This window comes from Henckelia pumila, chromosome 3, assembly GCF_033568475.1.
Source record: "Henckelia pumila isolate YLH828 chromosome 3, ASM3356847v2, whole genome shotgun sequence".
Lineage (NCBI taxonomy): Eukaryota > Viridiplantae > Streptophyta > Magnoliopsida > Lamiales > Gesneriaceae > Henckelia > Henckelia pumila.
Genome location: NC_133122.1, coordinates 174,681,349 through 174,702,624, shown reverse-complemented (window position 1 = coordinate 174,702,624; position 21,276 = coordinate 174,681,349). Strand labels below are relative to the sequence as shown.

Genomic DNA, 21,276 nt, shown 5'->3' with positions numbered 1-21,276 from the left:
TGATTTGTTTGATGAAGAACACGAACTTCTTGAATTAGATGAAAAACACGATCTTCTTGAATTTGATGAAGAACACGATCTTCTTGAATTTGAATGAATTTAAATATATTTGAAGAAGAACGCAATTAATTCCTTGAATCACGCCTTGATCTTCTTGAATTTGATGGACTTGAAGAAGAACACCTTGAAATTTCTCTTGATTTCTTTGAATTTGTTGAATTTGACTTGAGAGAAATGTCTTGAAATCTTTTATTCCTCTGCTTATTTGTCTTTTGTGTTGTGTCTTTTTCTTGGTCATCTGCCCCCTATTTATAGATGAAGGATGCAGATTCATACCATTTTCGATTTAATGAGATGTCACAATTTGATTGACTCCTCGAGATTATTTGGTGATTATCTTCCATTAATCACAAGATTTGATTTTAAATACTAAAAATATTAGTATTTTCTTTCATTTGATTCAATATTTGATTTCAAACACTAAAAATATTAGTATTCTCTTCCAATTTGTGCAAGATGCAATCTTAATTTAAAATCTTGATTTGATCACAAAATATATTAAAATATCAATTAATTAACTATTTATTTTTTGTAGAAATTTAATTTTCCTATAAGTAGTCAATTATTTTTTTATTGATATTTAATATTATTTTGTACTTTCCATAACTTTAGGATAAATTTAAGTGTCTACAGTGGTATTTTTGCTTGCAAGCGTGTGATATCAAATTTTAATTTATGAATTAGGTCTAAGTTGATCCCACATAAAAATAAATCAAATGATATTATATTAATGTTTGAAACTAATAAAATCTCAATCCTATTCATAAGCTATAGCTAGGATAATGAGTTGATTTTAACTAATAAAAATTGTCATAAATAAAATTAACTAACAATGAATTTGCAAAATATTAATAAGTGAGAGATAAATTCTAGAGGTTTGATTTCATATGACTATCCACCAAGATTAATCTCTATTGATTTATTAGTTATAAATTATTTCAGTTTATTAACCAACAATCTGTATTATTTTCTACTCTATTTTCCAAGTGATTAGTAGAAGTTTGTATATAATTTATACTCAAGATTTCTATCAAAGTTCGAACATTAAATCAGATAAATAAGATAACAGTACTTATAATGGTTTCAATGGAATTATATCTTTCGAAAAACATAAACACCAATGATGTATTTTCTTATGTTTTATTTAAAATCACCTCTACGAGTGATAAATTTTAAACAATAAATCATTCAATATATGATCATTAAATTGAAAACATTAAAAGCAGAAAAATACAAATAAATTGTGCGAAAAATCCGAATATATAAATCAAAATATCAAAATCACGAATTCAAATATCAAAATCTGTCTACTCTCTAGACTAAAAAATTTAGTTCTTCTTTCAACAATCCATCAAGCAAAAACATAAAACAAAAGAAGAATAAGAACAAAGTTAGAATAAGTTTATCCGTCTCCGGATGGTCATGTCTTTCGTCTTCGTACTGAGTTCTCTTGCTCTTGCACATTCTAAAGTCTCTAGCCGTTGCCCGGTAGATTTCAACCTAGCATATGGGTAATACCCCAATGATAGATCTAATGTTCCATGATTTGCCACGTCAACAATATATAATTAATTACGCCTATGTATAAAAATACGAACCGTTGGATGTATGATTTGAATATTACTCATATACTAGGATCTCATCTACCCCGTTGTCCTATGCCGCAAACCTTACAAAATTCCTCCAAATCTGATCTATTTTCCTTTTTAAACTGCCACAAAACTTTCCAAACAAATTGAAACACATTGGGGTATTGGGTGCCTGTTTCTCGGCGCCTCGGCATTGGGATGAGCTCCCTTCTACCTAATTGTTTACTTATTGTTTCTTTTCTCGCGCTATCTTATTTTTCTTTCTTTTTACACGTTAAGCATTACTCCAACTCCTCTAACCGATACAAAATACGCATAATATGATAATATCACTCGATAAATAAAAAAAAACAAGTTAAATCATATAAATATTATCAATTTTAATGATAATTATAGACAAAACAGAATATGTGAAAAGTGTTGGGTAAATTGTAATTTTCGAATAGTTTCTTATAATAATTTTTTATTGACTATATAGATGCAAATTAATATAGAAGCGTTTAAATAAATATTTATCTAATTGAGTGAGTTTCTTAGCATGAGACGTTATTATCTATCTATAATGAATATAATTCGTGTTTATAGTAAATATATATATATATATATATATATATTATAGATCCGATTAAACAAGAGATGTGTTTGGAACAATTGTTTTTTTATGACGTAGTTATCCGTAGTCGCTATTTTTCTGTGTACAACTGAGTAAATTTTCATACTAACACAATATCATGCAAACACGTTGTTTGACCCATAAATTAATTTGTGCCATTAATTCATCATTTAATCAATTAAGAATTTTAATGATAGATCTCGGTGAATTAAAGCCCAATAAAGTTACAGGAACTGCAAAGAATTGGTCAACAACTTCCAAGTCCCACTACTGCACTCAGGGAACCGGATTGACTCTCGAGGGACCAAGCAGAGAAAGAGGAGAAGACCAAGTCAAAACAGTTACAAGTAGTGGGATGATGAAGTTGGGCACTCGAGGAACCTTCGGCACTCGGGGAACTTTCGGCACTCGGGGAACCAGGCTGAGAAAGAGTGAGAAGAAGACCAAGTCAAATCAGTTAAGAGTTAGTGGGGCTGTTAATGGGGCTATTAGTGCTGCAAGTAGTGGGGCTAGTGAAGGTAAGCAGTTGAGGAACTGACTCGGGAACCAGTATATAAAAGGTGCATTCATGCAGAACACAAGAGAACAACCAAAAATCCAACAATTCCAAGCTCCAAAAGTTCGAATTCTTCAGCATATTTCTGCACATTTTTGAAATTTCATCATTGTTCTTGTATTTTTCTATATTTTCAGTCATATTTTGTAGTTACTCGAGCTTTCCAGCAATATCTTTTATTTTGTTTTATGACAAACACTTGTCATTTTCAAATTTTTAGTAGTAATGTTGATGTTTCAATGGTTATTAATGATTTTTCTTTATTATTCCTTATGTTCTTTGGCGTTTAACCAGTAAAATTGAGACCGACGATGAAACCGGGACTCACATTCGCTTGATTTTAGAAGTTAGATTTTATTTTTCATTTTTATTTTATTTCGGCACTCACATGCCTGGCACGCCTGCGCAACACACAAAATTCGCCAATTTTTATGTGCAAACATAATTTTGGCACGCCCAGTGGGACAATGACGTCGAAGACCAAAGGAAGCATTAACAAAGGAGGTGACGATTTTTCTGCACAAGAAGAAGAGTCCGATGAACCACCAGAATATTATGGATCAGAAAGTGCGAATATCTGCTCAGTTCATCTTGATTCCATCAACACTAAGGAACTAGAGATGATGAAAATAATAGTGAACACTATGAAACGTATGGAGGAAGCACATAGGCTTGTGATTTCGGCCATGGGCTTCATGCGAGGTGAGATGAACAAAATCAAATCTGGTGGAGAATATGTTCCTAAATTCACCATCTCTCAAGAACAGACGGTGAACCCGAAGAAAACTGCTGAGGAAAGTCGTAACCCCAATGAAGGTGGAAAATCAAGTGGGAGTTCCCCAACAGGCGATACCCGCCGCTTGGTAAATCTCAATCAAGAGAATGATGTTGATCGATGCACTCCACTTCACAAAAGAGAGGAAGAAGTGTGGAAAAAAACTCATCAAAATCTGAAGTATAACAGTAAGATTCCAGTTTTTCAACAATTTTTTGTCATTGACCAAAAGTGTTGTGCAGGGTTACAGGGAACCATCAATCGAGAACACAATTCTATGAATGCTCGGGGGGCACCATATCTCCCTCAACCTTTGGTTATCACACACTTTTTGTATAGGTATAAAAGTAAGTACAAAGTGTATCAAAGAACCACTCGAGGGCCGCGGAACCTGTTACGTCCTGGAAGAACCAAAATCCTAAGGTCGAGGAACTACTCGCATACTGGAGGAACCATGGCCCACGGACCAAGGAACATTTTATATCATTGTGGAAATATGACATCAAAGAATTGCTCATATACGCGAATAAGAACCATGGCCCGAGGGCCACAAAGCGATACTTGCCAGCAAAGGAACTACATTTCACAATCAAGGAACATGTTTTCTCCAGCATATTGGTTGGTTGGGCCAAAATCTTGCGGGAAACTCAGCTCAAAGCGTGGCATTATATCCAAGCATATTGGCCCGTTGGGCCAAAAGCTTGCGGGGGGATTTGTTTGACCCATAAATTAATTTGTGCCATTAATTTATCATTTAATCAATTAAGAATTTTAATGATAGATCTCGGTGAATTAAAGTCCAATAAAGTTACAGGAACTGCAAAGAATTGGTCAACAACTTCCAAGACCCACTACTGCACTCAGGGAACCGAATTGACTCTCGAGGAACCAAGCAGAGAAATAGGAGAAGACCAAGTTAAAATAGTTACAAGTAGTGGGATGGTGAAGTTGGGCACTCGAGGAACCTTCGGCACTCGGGGAACTTTCGGCACTCGGGGAACCAAGCTGAGAAAGAGTGAGAAGAAAACCAAGTCAAATCAGTTAAGAGTTAGTGGGGCTGTTAATGGGGCTGTTAGTGCTGCAAGTAGTGGGGCTAGTGGAGGTAAGCAGTTGAGGAACTGACTCGGGAAACAGTATATAAAAGGTGCATTCATGCAGAACACAAGAGAACAACCAACAATCCAACAATTCCAAGCTCAAAAGCTCGAATTCTTCAGCATATTTCTGCACATTTTTGAAATTTCATCATTGTTCTTGTATTTTTCTATATTTTCAGTTGTATTTTGTAGTTCCTCGAGCTTTCCAGCAACATCTTTTATTTTGTTTTATGGAAAACACTTGTCATTTTCAAATTTTTAGTAGTAATGTTGATGTTTCAATGGCTATTAATGATTTTTCTTTATTATTCCTTATGTTCTTTGGCGTTTAACCGGTAGAATTGAGACCGACGATGAAACCGGGACTCACATTCGCTTGATTTTAGAAGTTAGATTTTATTTTTCATTTTTATTTTATTTCGGCACTCACGTGCCTGGCACGCTTGCGCAACACACAAAATTCGCCAATTTTTATGTGCAAACATAATTTTGGCACGCCCAGTGGGACAATGACGTCGAAGACCAAAGGAAGCATTAACGAAGGAGGTGACGATTTTTCTGCACAAAAAGAAGAGTCCAATGAACCACCAGAATATTATGGATCAGAAAGTGCGAAGATCTGCTCAGTTCATCTTGATTCCATCAACACTAAGGAACTGGAGATGATGAAAATAATGTTGAACACTATGAAACGTATGGAGGAAGCACATAGGCTTGTGATTTCGGCCATGGGCTTCATGCGAGGTGAGATGAACAAAATCAAATCTGGTGGAGAATATGTTCCTAAATTCACCATCTCTCAAGAACAGACGGTGAACCCGAAGAAAACTACTGAGAAAAGTCGTAACCCCAATGAAGGTGGAAAATCAAGTGGGAGTTCCCCAGTAGGCGATACCCGCCGCTTGGTAAATCTCAATCAAGAGAATGATGTTGATCGATGCACTCCACTTCACAAAAGAGAGGAAGAAGTGTGGAAAAAAACTCCTCAAAATCTGAAGTATAACAGTAAGATTCCAGTTTTTCAACAATTTTTTGTCATTGACCAAAAGTGTTGTGCAGGGTTACAGGGAACCATCAATCGAGAACACAATTCTATGAATGCTCGGGGGGCACCATATCTCCCTCAACCTTTGGTTATCACACACTTTTTGTATAGGTATAAAAGTAAGTACAAAGTGTATCAAAGAACCACTCGAGGGCCGCGGAACCTGTTACGTCCTGGAAGAACCAAAATCCTAAGGTCGAGGAACTACTCGCATACTGGAGGAACCATGGCCCACGGACCAAGGAACATTTTATATCATTGTGGAAATATGACATCAAAGAATTGCTCATATATGCGAATAAGAACCATGGCCCGAGGGCCACAAAGCGATACTTGCCAGCAAAGGAACTACATTTCACAATCAAGGAACATGTTTTCTCCAGCATATTGGTTGGTTGGGCCAAAATCTTGCGGGAAACTCAGCTCAAAGCGTGGCATTATATCCAAGCATATTGGCCCGTTGGGCCAAAAGCTTGCGGGGGGATTTGTTTGACCCATAAATTAATTTGTGCCATTAATTTATCATTTAATCAATTAAGAATTTTAATGATAGATCTCGGTGAATTAAAGTCCAATAAAGTTACAGGAACTGCAAAGAATTGGTCAACAACTTCCAAGACCCACTACTGCACTCAGGGAACCGAATTGACTCTCGAGGAACCAAGCAGAGAAATAGGAGAAGACCAAGTTAAAATAGTTACAAGTAGTGGGATGGTGAAGTTGGGCACTCGAGGAACCTTCGGCACTCGGGGAACTTTCGGCACTCGGGGAACCAAGCTGAGAAAGAGTGAGAAGAAAACCAAGTCAAATCAGTTAAGAGTTAGTGGGGCTGTTAATGGGGCTGTTAGTGCTGCAAGTAGTGGGGCTAGTGGAGGTAAGCAGTTGAGGAACTGACTCGGGAAACAGTATATAAAAGGTGCATTCATGCAGAATACAAGAGAACAACCAACAATCCAACAATTCCAAGCTCCAAAAGCTCGAATTCTTCAGCATATTTCTGCACATCTTCGAAATTTCATCATTGTTCTTGTATTTTTCTATATTTTCAGTTGTATTTTGTAGTTCCTCGAGCTTTCCAGCAACATCTTTTATTTTGTTTTATGGAAAACACTTGTCATTTTCAAATTTTTAGTAGTAATGTTGATGTTTCAATGGCTATTAATGATTTTTCTTTATTATTCCTTATGTTCTTTGGCGTTTAACCGGTAGAATTGAGACCGACGATGAAACCGGGACTCACATTCGCTTGATTTTAGAAGTTAGATTTTATTTTTCATTTTTATTTTATTTCGGCACTCACGTGCCTGGCACGCTTGCGCAACACACAAAATTCGCCAATTTTTATGTGCAAACATAATTTTGGCACGCCCAGTGGGACAATGACGTCGAAGACCAAAGGAAGCATTAACGAAGGAGGTGACGATTTTTCTGCACAAAAAGAAGAGTCCAATGAACCACCAGAATATTATGGATCAGAAAGTGCGAAGATCTGCTCAGTTCATCTTGATTCCATCAACACTAAGGAACTGGAGATGATGAAAATAATGTTGAACACTATGAAACGTATGGAGGAAGCACATAGGCTTGTGATTTCGGCCATGGGCTTCATGCGAGGTGAGATGAACAAAATCAAATCTGGTGGAGAATATGTTCCTAAATTCACCATCTCTCAAGAACAGACGGTGAACCCGAAGAAAACTACTGAGAAAAGTCGTAACCCCAATGAAGGTGGAAAATCAAGTGGGAGTTCCCAAGTCGGCGATACCCGCCGCTTGGTAAATCTCAATCAAGAGAATGATGTTGATCGATGCACTCCACTTCACAAAAGAGAGGAAGAAGTGTGGAAAAAAACTCCTCAAAATCTGAAGTATAACAGTAAGATTCCAGTTTTTCAACAATTTTTTGTCATTGACCAAAAGTGTTGTGCAGGGTTACAGGGAACCATCAATCGAGAACACAATTCTATGAATGCTCGGGGGGCACCATATCTCCCTCAACCTTTGGTTATCACACACTTTTTGTATAGGTATAAAAGTAAGTACAAAGTGTATCAAAGAACCACTCGAGGGCCGCGGAACCTGTTACGTCCTGGAAGAACCAAAATCCTAAGGTCGAGGAACTACTCGCATACTGGAGGAACCATGGCCCACGGACCAAGGAACATTTTATATCATTGTGGAAATATGACATCAAAGAATTGCTCATATATGCGAATAAGAACCATGGCCCGAGGGCCACAAAGCGATACTTGCCAGCAAAGGAACTACATTTCACAATCAAGGAACATGTTTTCTCCAGCATATTGGTTGGTTGGGCCAAAATCTTGCGGGAAACTCAGCTCAAAGCGTGGCATTATATCCAAGCATATTGGCCCGTTGGGCCAAAAGCTTGCGGGGGGATTTGTTTGACCCATAAATTAATTTGTGCCATTAATTTATCATTTAATCAATTAAGAATTTTAATGATAGATCTCGGTGAATTAAAGTCCAATAAAGTTACAGGAACTGCAAAGAATTGGTCAACAACTTCCAAGACCCACTACTGCACTCAGGGAACCGAATTGACTCTCGAGGAACCAAGCAGAGAAATAGGAGAAGACCAAGTTAAAATAGTTACAAGTAGTGGGATGGTGAAGTTGGGCACTCGAGGAACCTTCGGCACTCGGGGAACTTTCGGCACTCGGGGAACCAAGCTGAGAAAGAGTGAGAAGAAAACCAAGTCAAATCAGTTAAGAGTTAGTGGGGCTGTTAATGGGGCTGTTAGTGCTGCAAGTAGTGGGGCTAGTGGAGGTAAGCAGTTGAGGAACTGACTCGGGAAACAGTATATAAAAGGTGCATTCATGCAGAACACAAGAGAACAACCAACAATCCAACAATTCCAAGCTCCAAAAGCTCGAATTCTTCAGCATATTTCTGCACATTTTTGAAATTTCATCATTGTTCTTGTATTTTTCTATATTTTCAGTTGTATTTTGTAGTTCCTCGAGCTTTCCAGCAACATCTTTTATTTTGTTTTATGGAAAACACTTGTCATTTTCAAATTTTTAGTAGTAATGTTGATGTTTCAATGGCTATTAATGATTTTTCTTTATTATTCCTTATGTTCTTTGGCGTTTAACCGGTAGAATTGAGACCGACGATGAAACCGGGACTCACATTCGCTTGATTTTAGAAGTTAGATTTTATTTTTCATTTTTATTTTATTTCGGCACTCACGTGCCTGGCACGCTTGCGCAACACACAAAATTCGCCAATTTTTATGTGCAAACATAATTTTGGCACGCCCAGTGGGACAATGACGTCGAAGACCAAAGGAAGCATTAACGAAGGAGGTGACGATTTTTCTGCACAAAAAGAAGAGTCCAATGAACCACCAGAATATTATGGATCAGAAAGTGCGAAGATCTGCTCAGTTCATCTTGATTCCATCAACACTAAGGAACTGGAGATGATGAAAATAATGTTGAACACTATGAAACGTATGGAGGAAGCACATAGGCTTGTGATTTCGGCCATGGGCTTCATGCGAGGTGAGATGAACAAAATCAAATCTGGTGGAGAATATGTTCCTAAATTCACCATCTCTCAAGAACAGACGGTGAACCCGAAGAAAACTACTGAGAAAAGTCGTAACCCCAATGAAGGTGGAAAATCAAGTGGGAGTTCCCCAGTAGGCGATACCCGCCGCTTGGTAAATCTCAATCAAGAGAATGATGTTGATCGATGCACTCCACTTCACAAAAGAGAGGAAGAAGTGTGGAAAAAAACTCCTCAAAATCTGAAGTATAACAGTAAGATTCCAGTTTTTCAACAATTTTTTGTCATTGACCAAAAGTGTTGTGCAGGGTTACAGGGAACCATCAATCGAGAACACAATTCTATGAATGCTCGGGGGGCACCATATCTCCCTCAACCTTTGGTTATCACACACTTTTTGTATAGGTATAAAAGTAAGTACAAAGTGTATCAAAGAACCACTCGAGGGCCGCGGAACCTGTTACGTCCTGGAAGAACCAAAATCCTAAGGTCGAGGAACTACTCGCATACTGGAGGAACCATGGCCCACGGACCAAGGAACATTTTATATCATTGTGGAAATATGACATCAAAGAATTGCTCATATATGCGAATAAGAACCATGGCCCGAGGGCCACAAAGCGATACTTGCCAGCAAAGGAACTACATTTCACAATCAAGGAACATGTTTTCTCCAGCATATTGGTTGGTTGGGCCAAAATCTTGCGGGAAACTCAGCTCAAAGCGTGGCATTATATCCAAGCATATTGGCCCGTTGGGCCAAAAGCTTGCGGGGGGATTTGTTTGACCCATAAATTAATTTGTGCCATTAATTTATCATTTAATCAATTAAGAATTTTAATGATAGATCTCGGTGAATTAAAGTCCAATAAAGTTACAGGAACTGCAAAGAATTGGTCAACAACTTCCAAGACCCACTACTGCACTCAGGGAACCGGATTGACTCTCGATGAACCAAGCAGAGAAATAGGAGAAGACCAAGTTAAAATAGTTACAAGTAGTGGGATGGTGAAGTTGGGCACTCGAGGAACCTTCGGCACTCGGGGAACTTTCGGCACTCGGGGAACCAAGCTGAGAAAGAGTGAGAAAAAAACCAAGTCAAATCAGTTAAGAGTTAGTGGGGCTGTTAATGGGGCTGTTAGTGCTGCAAGTAGTAGGGCTAGTGGAGGTAAGCAGTTGAGGAACTGACTCGGGAAACAGTATATAAAAGGTGCATTCATGCAGAATACAAGAGAACAACCAACAATCCAACAATTCCAAGCTCCAAAAGCTCGAATTCTTCAGCATATTTCTGCACATCTTCGAAATTTCATCATTGTTCTTGTATTTTTCTATATTTTCAGTTGTATTTTGTAGTTCCTCGAGCTTTCCAGCAACATCTTTTATTTTGTTTTATGGAAAACACTTGTCATTTTCAAATTTTTAGTAGTAATGTTGATGTTTCAATGGCTATTAATGATTTTTCTTTATTATTCCTTATGTTCTTTGGCGTTTAACCGGTAGAATTGAGACCGACGATGAAACCGGGACTCACATTCGCTTGATTTTAGAAGTTAGATTTTATTTTTCATTTTTATTTTATTTCGGCAATCACGTGCCTGGCACGCTTGCGCAACACACAAAATTCGCCAATTTTTATGTGCAAACATAATTTTGGCACGCCCAGTGGGACAATGACGTCGAAGACCAAAGGAAGCATTAACGAAGGAGGTGACGATTTTTCTGCACAAAAAGAAGAGTCCAATGAACCACCAGAATATTATGGATCAGAAAGTGCGAAGATCTGCTCAGTTCATCTTGATTCCATCAACACTAAGGAACTGGAGATGATGAAAATAATGTTGAACACTATGAAACGTATGGAGGAAGCACATAGGCTTGTGATTTCGGCCATGGGCTTCATGCGAGGTGAGATGAACAAAATCAAATCTGGTGGAGAATATGTTCCTAAATTCACCATCTCTCAAGAACAGACGGTGAACCCGAAGAAAACTACTGAGAAAAGTCGTAACCCCAATGAAGGTGGAAAATCAAGTGGGAGTTCCCCAGCAGGCGATACGCGCCGCTTGGTAAATCTCAATCAAGAGAATGATGTTGATCGATGCACTCCACTTCACAAAAGAGAGGAAGAAGTGTGGAAAAAAACTCCTCAAAATCTGAAGTATAACAGTAAGATTCCAGTTTGTCAACAATTTTTTGTCATTGACCAAAAGTGTTATGCAGGGTTACAGGGAACCATCAATCGAGAACACAATTCTATGAATGCTCGGGGGGCACCATATCTCACTCAACCTTTGGTTATCACACACTTTTTGTACAGGTACAAAAGTAAGTACAAAGTGTATCAAAGAACCACTCGAGGGCCGCGGAACCTGTTACGTCCTGGAAGAACCAAAATCCTAAGGTCGAGGAACTACTCGCATACTGGAGGAACCATGGCCCACGGACCAAGGAACATTTTATATCATTGTGGAAATATGACATCAAAGAATTGCTCATATATACGAATAGGAATCATGGCCCGAGGGCCACAAAATGATACTTGCCAGCAAAGGAACTACATTTCACAATCAAGGAACATGTTTTCTCCAGCATATTGGTCGGTTGGGCCAAAATCTTGCGGGAAACTCAGTTCAATGCGTGGCATTATATCCAAGCATATTGGCCCGTTGGGCCAAAATCTTGCGGGGGGCATTTGTTTGACCCATAAATTAATTTGTGTCATTAATTTATCATTTAATCAATTAAAAATTTTAATGATAGATCTCGGTGAATTAAAGCCCAATAAAGTTACAGGAACTGCAAAAAATTGATCAACAACTTCCAAGACCCACTACTGCACTCAGGGAACCGGATTGACTCTCGAGGAACCAAGCAGAGAAAGAGGAGAAGACCAAGTCAAAATAGTTACAAGTAGTGGGATGGTGAAGTTGGGCACTCGAGGAACCTTCGGCACTCGGGGAACCAAGCTGAGAAAAAGTGAGAAGAAGACCAAGTCAAATCAGTTAAGAGTTAGTGGGGCTGTTAATGGGGCTGTTAGAGCTGCAAGTAGTGGGGCTAGTGGAGGTAAGCAGTTGAGGAACTGACTCGGGAACCAGTATATAAAAGGTGCATTCATGCAGAACACAAGAGAACAACCAACAATCCAACAATTCCATGCTCCAAAAGCTCGAATTCTTCAGCATATTTCTGCACATTTTCGAAATTTCATCATTGTTCTTGTATTTTTCTATATTTTCAGTCATATTTTGTAGTTCCTCGAGCTTTCCAGCAACATCTTTTATTTTGTTTTATGGCAAACACTTGTCATTTTCAAATTTTTAGTAGTAATGTTGATGTTTCAATGGCTATTAATGATTTTTCTTTATTATTCCTTATGTTCTTTGGCGTTTAACCGGTAGAATTGAGATCGACGATGAAATCGAGACTCACATTCGCTTGATTTTAGAAGTTAGATTTTATTTTTTATTTTTATTTTATTTCTGCACTCATGTGCCTGGCACGCCTGTGCAACACACAAAATTCGCCAATTTTTATGTGCAAACACACGTACAATAGTCAAGTAAACCACACTAAAAAAATTCTATATGAGAGACTAATCTAAAAAAATTTTGTTCCAACTAAAAAATCACCTAATATGGGCTTTTTTATGCTCCATCGATAAAATTCACCGACGGATCTTGGCTATTCATGGTCCGACCCGACACACAAGGGCCGAACTTCACACACAAATTATATGGATTCCGAACCAAATGAATGGCAGATGCTACCCCTGTGTAGCATAGCCTGGGCCACCTAATATATCAACTGATGGAGATGACAAGAGTAGAGTTGATGACACGTGCACATATTACCTGGATGGCTGTACACTTTCTTCTCCATCTCTCCACTTCTCTTCAGTCATTTTAACAGTCAACCCGCTTCCAATTTCCCTCTTCCCTTCCTCAAAATCAGCAGAGAAACCAAAGAAAATGGCGGATCGTTTCTTTCCGAACGAAATGCCTGATTTTTTACCCGAAAAACAAGAACAAGAAGCTGTAGGTGGAGACAAGCATGGAACTGTGGCTCAGGGAACTCAGGAATCACTATTGAAGCTTCTCTCTCTCCCGTATCCTACTCTCTCTCAGAGACTCCAACGCGCCGCCATCGACCTCAAAGAAACTGTCAGTAATTTAATTTTCCCTCAATTTTCATGTAATTTTGACCCTATTACATTTCGGTACTCCCCCGGCTACGTTTTTTTTCCCCAATCAGCAAGGCAGTAACTTTGAAAAACGAATGACAGTTACTTGTAAAGCAACAATGGTAATAGTATGTATGGAAACCAATTAAGGTTTGTGAAATCTTATGTAAGATCGATGGAGAAATTGAGGTGGATTTATGCTGTTTTATGTACAGATAGTGGCGGGTACATGGGGTATCACCGAGCAACACGTGCAGGATTTCAGTCTGTATGCTGGTAGTCTTGGGACTGCGTTTTTGCTCTTCAAATCTTTTCAAGTAACTGGCAACACCAGCGATTTGAACCTTTCCCTGGAGATTATCAAGGCTTCTGACTCTTCTTCCACCCACTCTAAGTAATGGTCATTTGGCTCCTTTTAACGCATGCATGTTAATGTTTATTCGTTTGGCTAAAAAAAATTATATAATGTGAATTTCTGTTTTTTGTTTATGATTTTTTCGTTGTGGTCTGTGGATGCTTCTGGAACAATAGCTTTGGGACTCTACTGTTCAACTATTTACATCTGCTCTAGTTTTACTTGATTGATACAAGTTAGTGGAAATGATGTTCATCATATGCCTTCATATTCCTCTATATTGCTCAAACGTTCTGATGTGGAATATGATATGAAAATAGCCACAATATATGATTAGACTATTTTCAGGGCATTGCAAGAGTCATAATGTATGCGTACCCTGTGATTTTAAGTTTGTGCTTGGGTGGATAGATATGAGTTGAAGAAAAATTTCAGGCTTGGATTTCAAGTAACACTCAGTCTTTATTGTATTCGAAATTGATAACAATCACTGATTATGCTATAATTGATATAATTCAAATTATCCAATAACATAAAATGTTTTTAGTCCTCAATCCAAATGCATCCTAAAAAATTTGTATATACCTTTTGGAATTATAACATTGTGGGTATGAAAACGAAGGTACCTTGTCTGAACTACAAGTGTAAAATTGTGATTGATTGGGCACACTACAGCTATGGCACTGTTTTTTATATGGGTTATTGCTAAAAGTTATAGCATTGGATCTGAGTCTCTCACAGTGACGTGCTGCTATCAGGGATGTAAGTTTTCTATGTGGAAGGAGTGGTGTTTGTGCTCTGGGGGCTGTGGTCGCAAAGTATGCTGGCAACGATGGTTTGCTTGATTATTATTTGACACAGTTTAAAGAGGTTGGCTAAAGGCCTGTTTCACCTTTTATATTTTAAGTTTGATATTACTGTGATTTAAAACAGAGAATCCCATCTTCAATACAGATAAAGCTGTCAAAGGATCTTCCAGATGAGCTGCTGTATGGTAGAGTTGGATACTTATGGGCATGTTTATTTATTAATAAGCATTTGGGTAATGATGTATTACCTACACCAACCATGGTATTGGTATTTTAGAAGATGGTTTCCTATCTTATATTGCAAAAATCCTTTGAACAAGCGACCAATGATTTTCAAAATGGTGGGTAGGATGCTGCTGTGAGAGAAATTATCAAGAATGGAAGAAAACTAGGTAGAAAGTCGAAGAGTCCATTGATGTTTGAATGGCATGGCAGTAGATACTGGGGTGCAGCCCATGGGTTGGCTGGCATATTGCACGTTTTGATGCACTTTAAGCTCTCATCAGACGAGCGTGAAGATGTCAGGGCAACTCTCAAATACATGATCAAGAATCGGTTTCCAAGTGGGAATTACCCTTCGAGTGAAGAAAGTGGGAAGAGAGATGCTCTTGTGCACTGGTGCCATGGAGCTCCAGGAATTGCCCTCACACTCGTCAAAGCATCTGAGGTAAGGAATTCTATTATGTTTTGAAGGCTTTATGTTAGGCTAGTTGCATGTACCTTTCCTGAGGCTTCTTGAATCATAGTAACCTTTTGGTGGATCTGACGGTGTGATACAGACTCATACATGTAGATTTCAAATCTCCATCATACAAAAGAAAATGTTTTTTTCTTTGAAATGAGCAAACCAACCCTTCTTTACAAAAAGGCCTCCAATGAAAATTTAAATATTTTTTTTATATATACCATCTCTACTCTATAAAAGAAAATATTATTTAGTATTTTGAGTGAGCATTGCTTTTTTCTTCTTCACTACCATAGGTCATATCATATAGCAGCTAACAGTTTCTCGAAAAAAATCCAGGCTTTTGGAGATCAAGAGTTTCTAAAAGCTGCTATGGACGCAGCAGAGGTAGTTTGGAATCGTGGGCTGCTGAAACGGGTCGGGATTTGTCATGGCATCAGTGGAAATGCATATGTGTTCCTTTCCCTATATCGACTGACGGGCATCGTGGAGTATCTATACAGAGCTAAAGCTTTTGCATGTTTTTTGCTGGATAGATCTCACGTCCTTCTGACGTCCGGAGAAATGCATGGAGGTGACAGTCCCTATTCACTATTCGAAGGTATCGGGGGCATGGCTCATCTTTTCCTTGACATGGTTAATCCGAAGAATGCTAGGTTTCCAGCATATGATGTGTGACAATATTTGCCTCTGGACACATTAATATTGTGTCGGGAAGATCACCGTTTTAATGTCCAGTCGCTTTTAAGTGTGTGCGTGGTACGCTTAAGACGTGGTAAAAAAGAGTCTTGAAATGCTTGCATATTTGTGCAATTCGCTCTTGGTTGTCACTCGTGTAAAGATAGTAATTCTGGCGATAGTCCTTGTGTGTGTGTGTGTATATTTTTGAATAATTTGATCTCAAAATTCAGAAATTAACTTGAATTATGAACAAGGGACATGGTCTTTGCTTTTCATCCGAGGCTTTATATTTGAACATATATGCATAATTAATATTATAGTGTTGATATGATAAATCATAGGTTGTTAGATCTCCTATTAAAGTAATACTTTTGAGGTAAGTTGAATTAAACCATCTTTGTGATCGTGTTTTGACATCATGAGGCATGTGGTGAGATTTGATAGGTATAAATTCAGAGGTTTGTCTAGATCCCAATCCCATTATTAGTTTGAGGTAGGGAGAAGATTACCAAATAGGGTCAATGTGTGTTTTGTTGGAGTTCATGCTTAGCATAAATTGTTACCTATTAATAAGGATCTAAAATCGATTAGAAAATACTGGCCCATATACGATCTTAATATCCAATTATCACTTCTTCCATTTGATTTTTATGAAGTTTTTAGGCTATATATAATTATTAATATGGAGAAATAATTAAAAAACGGATTAATTAAAAATGGTAAATGGTAAAAGAAACAATCAACAAATATTTATTCATATTTCCAAAATTATAATTTGATTGAGTAAAATTTATCTTCAAGACTGGATCCAATAATTTTCATCATCATTGCATGTACTCATAGTCTCATTATATATATATATATATTATATATATATATATAATTTTATTATGATGCACACCTACCGTGCTCACCCATTGTGCATACAATGAAGTGTCATTCATCTATTATATATGATGAATTATCCATCCAATGATTGAGCTAGCGCCACATATATAAATGGTATGCACAGAGGTGAGCACGGTTGGTGTGCAACATAAAAAAATTAATATATATATATATTGCGAAAGCTGAAAAGGATATGATAATGATGTAAATATAGTATCTAGATATCATTCACAATATAACTAATTTGAACTAACCAGTAGATTACTAGATTTCTAATAATTTCCCCGATTTTTATGTATTTATTTTTCATCTTTTCATGAGAATATATATAGTACTATATACATACTTAAATATAATAAAATCATTGGATTTTTATAAGTATTTTAAGAGTATATAATACTTTGGAGTTTGGAGTTTGGAGTTTGGAGTTTGAACCATATACATTATTAGATTTAGTGGTCTCATTCATTCCTCAGCGTGGCAATGCATGAAAAGTAGAGCGAAACGAATCACCATCCAATATCCATTTATCTTTATCTGAGATTTCATTTTTCCCTCAATATAACATTTCTTTATTAAATTATTTTTATAAAAAAATCTCAAAATTTTTTAGGGCGCGGTGTCCACACTAAAAGTGTGAAAAAATATCGAATTTTCAGTATACCAAGGTTACCATAACGAAAAAATATCGAATTTATCAAATTTTCGGTACGATACGATAACGATATCAAATTATATACCTTGTGATTCATATGATATTTGAAATGTATACATTTGTGTTCTAATCTCAACAATATGTGTGTGTTTTTATTGTTTGAGTTTTTGTGTCTTTACATTGACATAAATAAATACTTAATTAAAGTTAATTGGTACCTGAAACTCATGAATTTATGTAACAATTGCATTCATACGTACATATTTCGACCCAAAAAGTATCACGAAATTGAAATAATAATAACATGTGTGGTCAGGGAGATCGTAAACGTATTAGCTTATAAATCCACGAGGTCATCTTAAAACGCTTTTGATCTATTGGGTGAGGTTACTTCAAGAGATTATAACTCATTCTTTGTCAGTTTTATTATTCAATGTGGGGCAATTATAACATTGCCGACTCCTTGAAAAGTCAACGTCCGCGACGGCCTACTCTAGACGTCTATCACTCACCTTTCAATATTATTCAGTGCATGCATCCATACACATTAATCCGGCCTTAAGCCTATATACTTTTGTCAGTTTTATTATTTAATATGGGACAATTAATGTAACATTGCCGACCCCTTGAGAAGCCGACGTTCGCGGCGGCCTATTCTAGACGGCTTTTACTCACATTTCAATATTTAGTGCATGCATCCATACACCTTAATCCGGTCTTAAGCCTATATTTTTTTCCAATTATCGACACTGATCCGATGGTAGCCCTTTCTTAGGTCGTCCTTTCCGCTACGCGACTCTCAACGAAACCACCAATGTTATGTTATAAACTCATGAAGTGTTCATCCCAAAAAGCTTACCTATTGGGTGGAGTTACGATTTATAACTCACTCTTTGTTTGTTTATTATTTAATATAGGACAATTGTAATAAAACCTCATAGTTCAAAAGATATTGTCGTGTAGGATGGTTTCCAATATTGTCGTATTGACTAGGTACGCAAAGACACCTTAAACTAGTGGAATAAGAATAACGTTTTTATACGGGAATCTCTAACTTTCCACATATTACGACATTGTTTATGTAAGATTGATCATTTAACGAGTGGCTACTTTTTGTGAGGGATTGAGCTTTCGATATTTTAATTTCAAATGTTTTGAGGAGATGAACAATTTGTCTAGCAACATATCATATGTTTTGAAGGTGTTCGGTTAAAATATTTTTTTTGATCAAGGTTAAAATTATTTAAATTGATCAGGTTATAATAAGTTCTTATATCTTATAAACTATTCTATGAACTTATAAGTTGTATGATCTAATTTTGAAAATAAACTGTTAAAAAATTTGTTTAAAATAAGATAATGAAGTTTTAAAGTGTTGATGTGTCAAGTATATATAAGATTTATAATTATCACAAGTACATGGTTGTTTTTAACATGTATATATGATCTATGGTTTATATTCTAATTAATTTAATAAAAATTGTTATTAACATAATTATAATTATAATTATTGTCATTGTAATTAATAATATAAATATTATTATTATATTATTTGTATTATAATAATCAGAAAATGATAATAGCTTAAGATTAAAAGACGAAGGTTCGCTAGCTTTAAAAATGAGGGATTTTCCGGGCACGTTATTGCGCAATAACTGGACTTGAATATAGCGACGACTTGACTTGCAAATAGACCCCCATGCAATATAATAATTGGTCTTGACAATGATTCACTTTGTCAAATTTCTCTATACTGGGGGGGCCATTGGTGAATGGCGAAAATTCTTGGGATCAGGTACATATCTGTAATATAAAATTTGAGGCAAGCGCTTCGCCTTCCAAAATTTTGGGGGTACTAAATTTTTTAAAAAAGAGTATAGCATAATATAGTTAATCCATGATCAACTCATTCTTTTAAGTAATGATAAATGGATAGTGACCTATGATGAAAACTTGAGTTCCATCGTTTGTTTCTCTTTTTGAATCTCACTCAAAATATTTAGCGAGAATCAATAATTAATTCGAAACTACGAGTTCCCGCCATAAAACAAATTATCGATCATTAGAGTCTTCAATTTGGGTTGGGTCTATAGCGTCGGTCTGTCCTGTCTCCCGCCACACAATTTAGCTGGGTTGAGTTGAAATTTTTTCAATCCAATTAAAGACGGGGCAATCCGAGGCGGTCTGGGGAAAAATTTTAACTTTTTTTTTACATTAGGGATTTATGGTAATATATGTATTTTTTAGTGAAAGTTGTGATTTTTTTTAAGTTGTGAATTTTTTTGTGTTAATTATTTTATATAAAATGTACACACGTGAAATTAATAATTAGAAATTTTATTAATATTTATTTATGAAACGAAATTTATAATTAATTATAATGATTTTTTATTTTTATTTATTTATTTATACTTGTTATGAGCCAATTCCCGAGATGAACCCCCTAACTCGCAACTCACCTTGGGTTGGGTTGAGAATTTTCAGCCCGACATGATTGTGGGCCGCCCCGTCGCCATGGAATGATCCATCTGACAGCTCTGTCTATCATTCTAGAGACGATCAAGCTCGTTATCGCTCGATTTCTCTGTCTATCAATATGTTTCAAGCGATTTTCCAACACTCGGCTATGTTATTTTTGTGATTCATTCAAAATTGCATCTGCAGAAATGAGTTTTTTCAAGTCGAAGTTGTTCGCTCCAATCTAATATATATATATATATATATATATATATATATATATATATGTTTTTTGAAAAAATATTTTTAAGGGTGGGAGTTTGTGGGGTTAAAACACATAACCTCTCCCAAATTTCAGAAAGGTGATGCCATTAGACCAACTTGTCGTTGAATCTCCAGTCAACTATATCGTAATTTGTAAGAAATAATAAATGACTTGGTTATGCTATTGATAAAAAAATGGTTGAGGAAAATGATTATGTAAACTTAGTCAATACTTTGAAAATTGAGGAAAATGATTATGTAAACTTAGTCAATACTTTCGTTTTCAAAGCTGCGAAGTGAACAATATTTAAGCGACTATGTACTAATCGACAAGTTTATATTTTGTTAAGATGATCCCGACTTTATTAATAATAGCTTATTTGCATACCCGTTGTGTGTGAGACGCAAAAATTGATTTTTTTTAATTAAAATTAATGTTTTTTTAAAAAAATTTAATAAATTTATGGGAACAAAAAATGAATTTTTTTTGGATTAAATATTAGTCATAAGTTTATGAGGATTGAGGAGTAATTAAAAGATAATAAATTATATATTTATATTATTTATTTCCCACCATTATTTTTCAAATAATTTGAATTCAAATTGAGGCCATACTTTGACCAAATTGGTTTTTCTATGGTCCCTCTCACTTAATAAATGGTATAGATTTTCTTATAACATCTCGATGATATATTTTGTTAATATTTTATTTCTAGAATTCTTCTTATTTATATTATGACATTTATGGATGAAAAATATATGAATATTAAGTGTTAAAGACATCATTTTTTTGTGTTCTCAGTTCTACAAAAAATCTCAGGTATAATTAGCATCTTTAACCAAAATATAAAAAAAACTATATTTGTTTTTCTTATACGCTCCTAACTAATATCCTACGTTCCCACTTTTACCTTTACATACACAACTATTTTTAGATTTGTATAGAATACTACAAAATAAAAGGACAAAATTGCTAATTTAGAATTATAAACTTTGTTCAACACTTTGAACGAGGTAATAGATTTACA

General features: G+C 36.1%; 1 protein-coding gene across 1 annotated transcript; it reads left to right on the top strand.

Moving 5' to 3' along the window:
* Window positions 1-13,064: 13,064 nt before the first annotated feature.
* On the top strand, window positions 13,065-16,253 carry LOC140890902 (lanC-like protein GCL2). Its single transcript, XM_073299055.1, has 6 exons — window positions 13,065-13,434; window positions 13,670-13,848; window positions 14,568-14,679; window positions 14,764-14,880; window positions 14,968-15,285; window positions 15,643-16,253. The coding sequence occupies exons 1-6, from the start codon at window positions 13,243-13,245 to the stop codon at window positions 15,979-15,981; spliced, it is 1,257 nt and encodes a 418-aa protein (XP_073155156.1). The 5' UTR covers window positions 13,065-13,242; the 3' UTR covers window positions 15,982-16,253.
* Window positions 16,254-21,276: the final 5,023 nt, after the last annotated feature.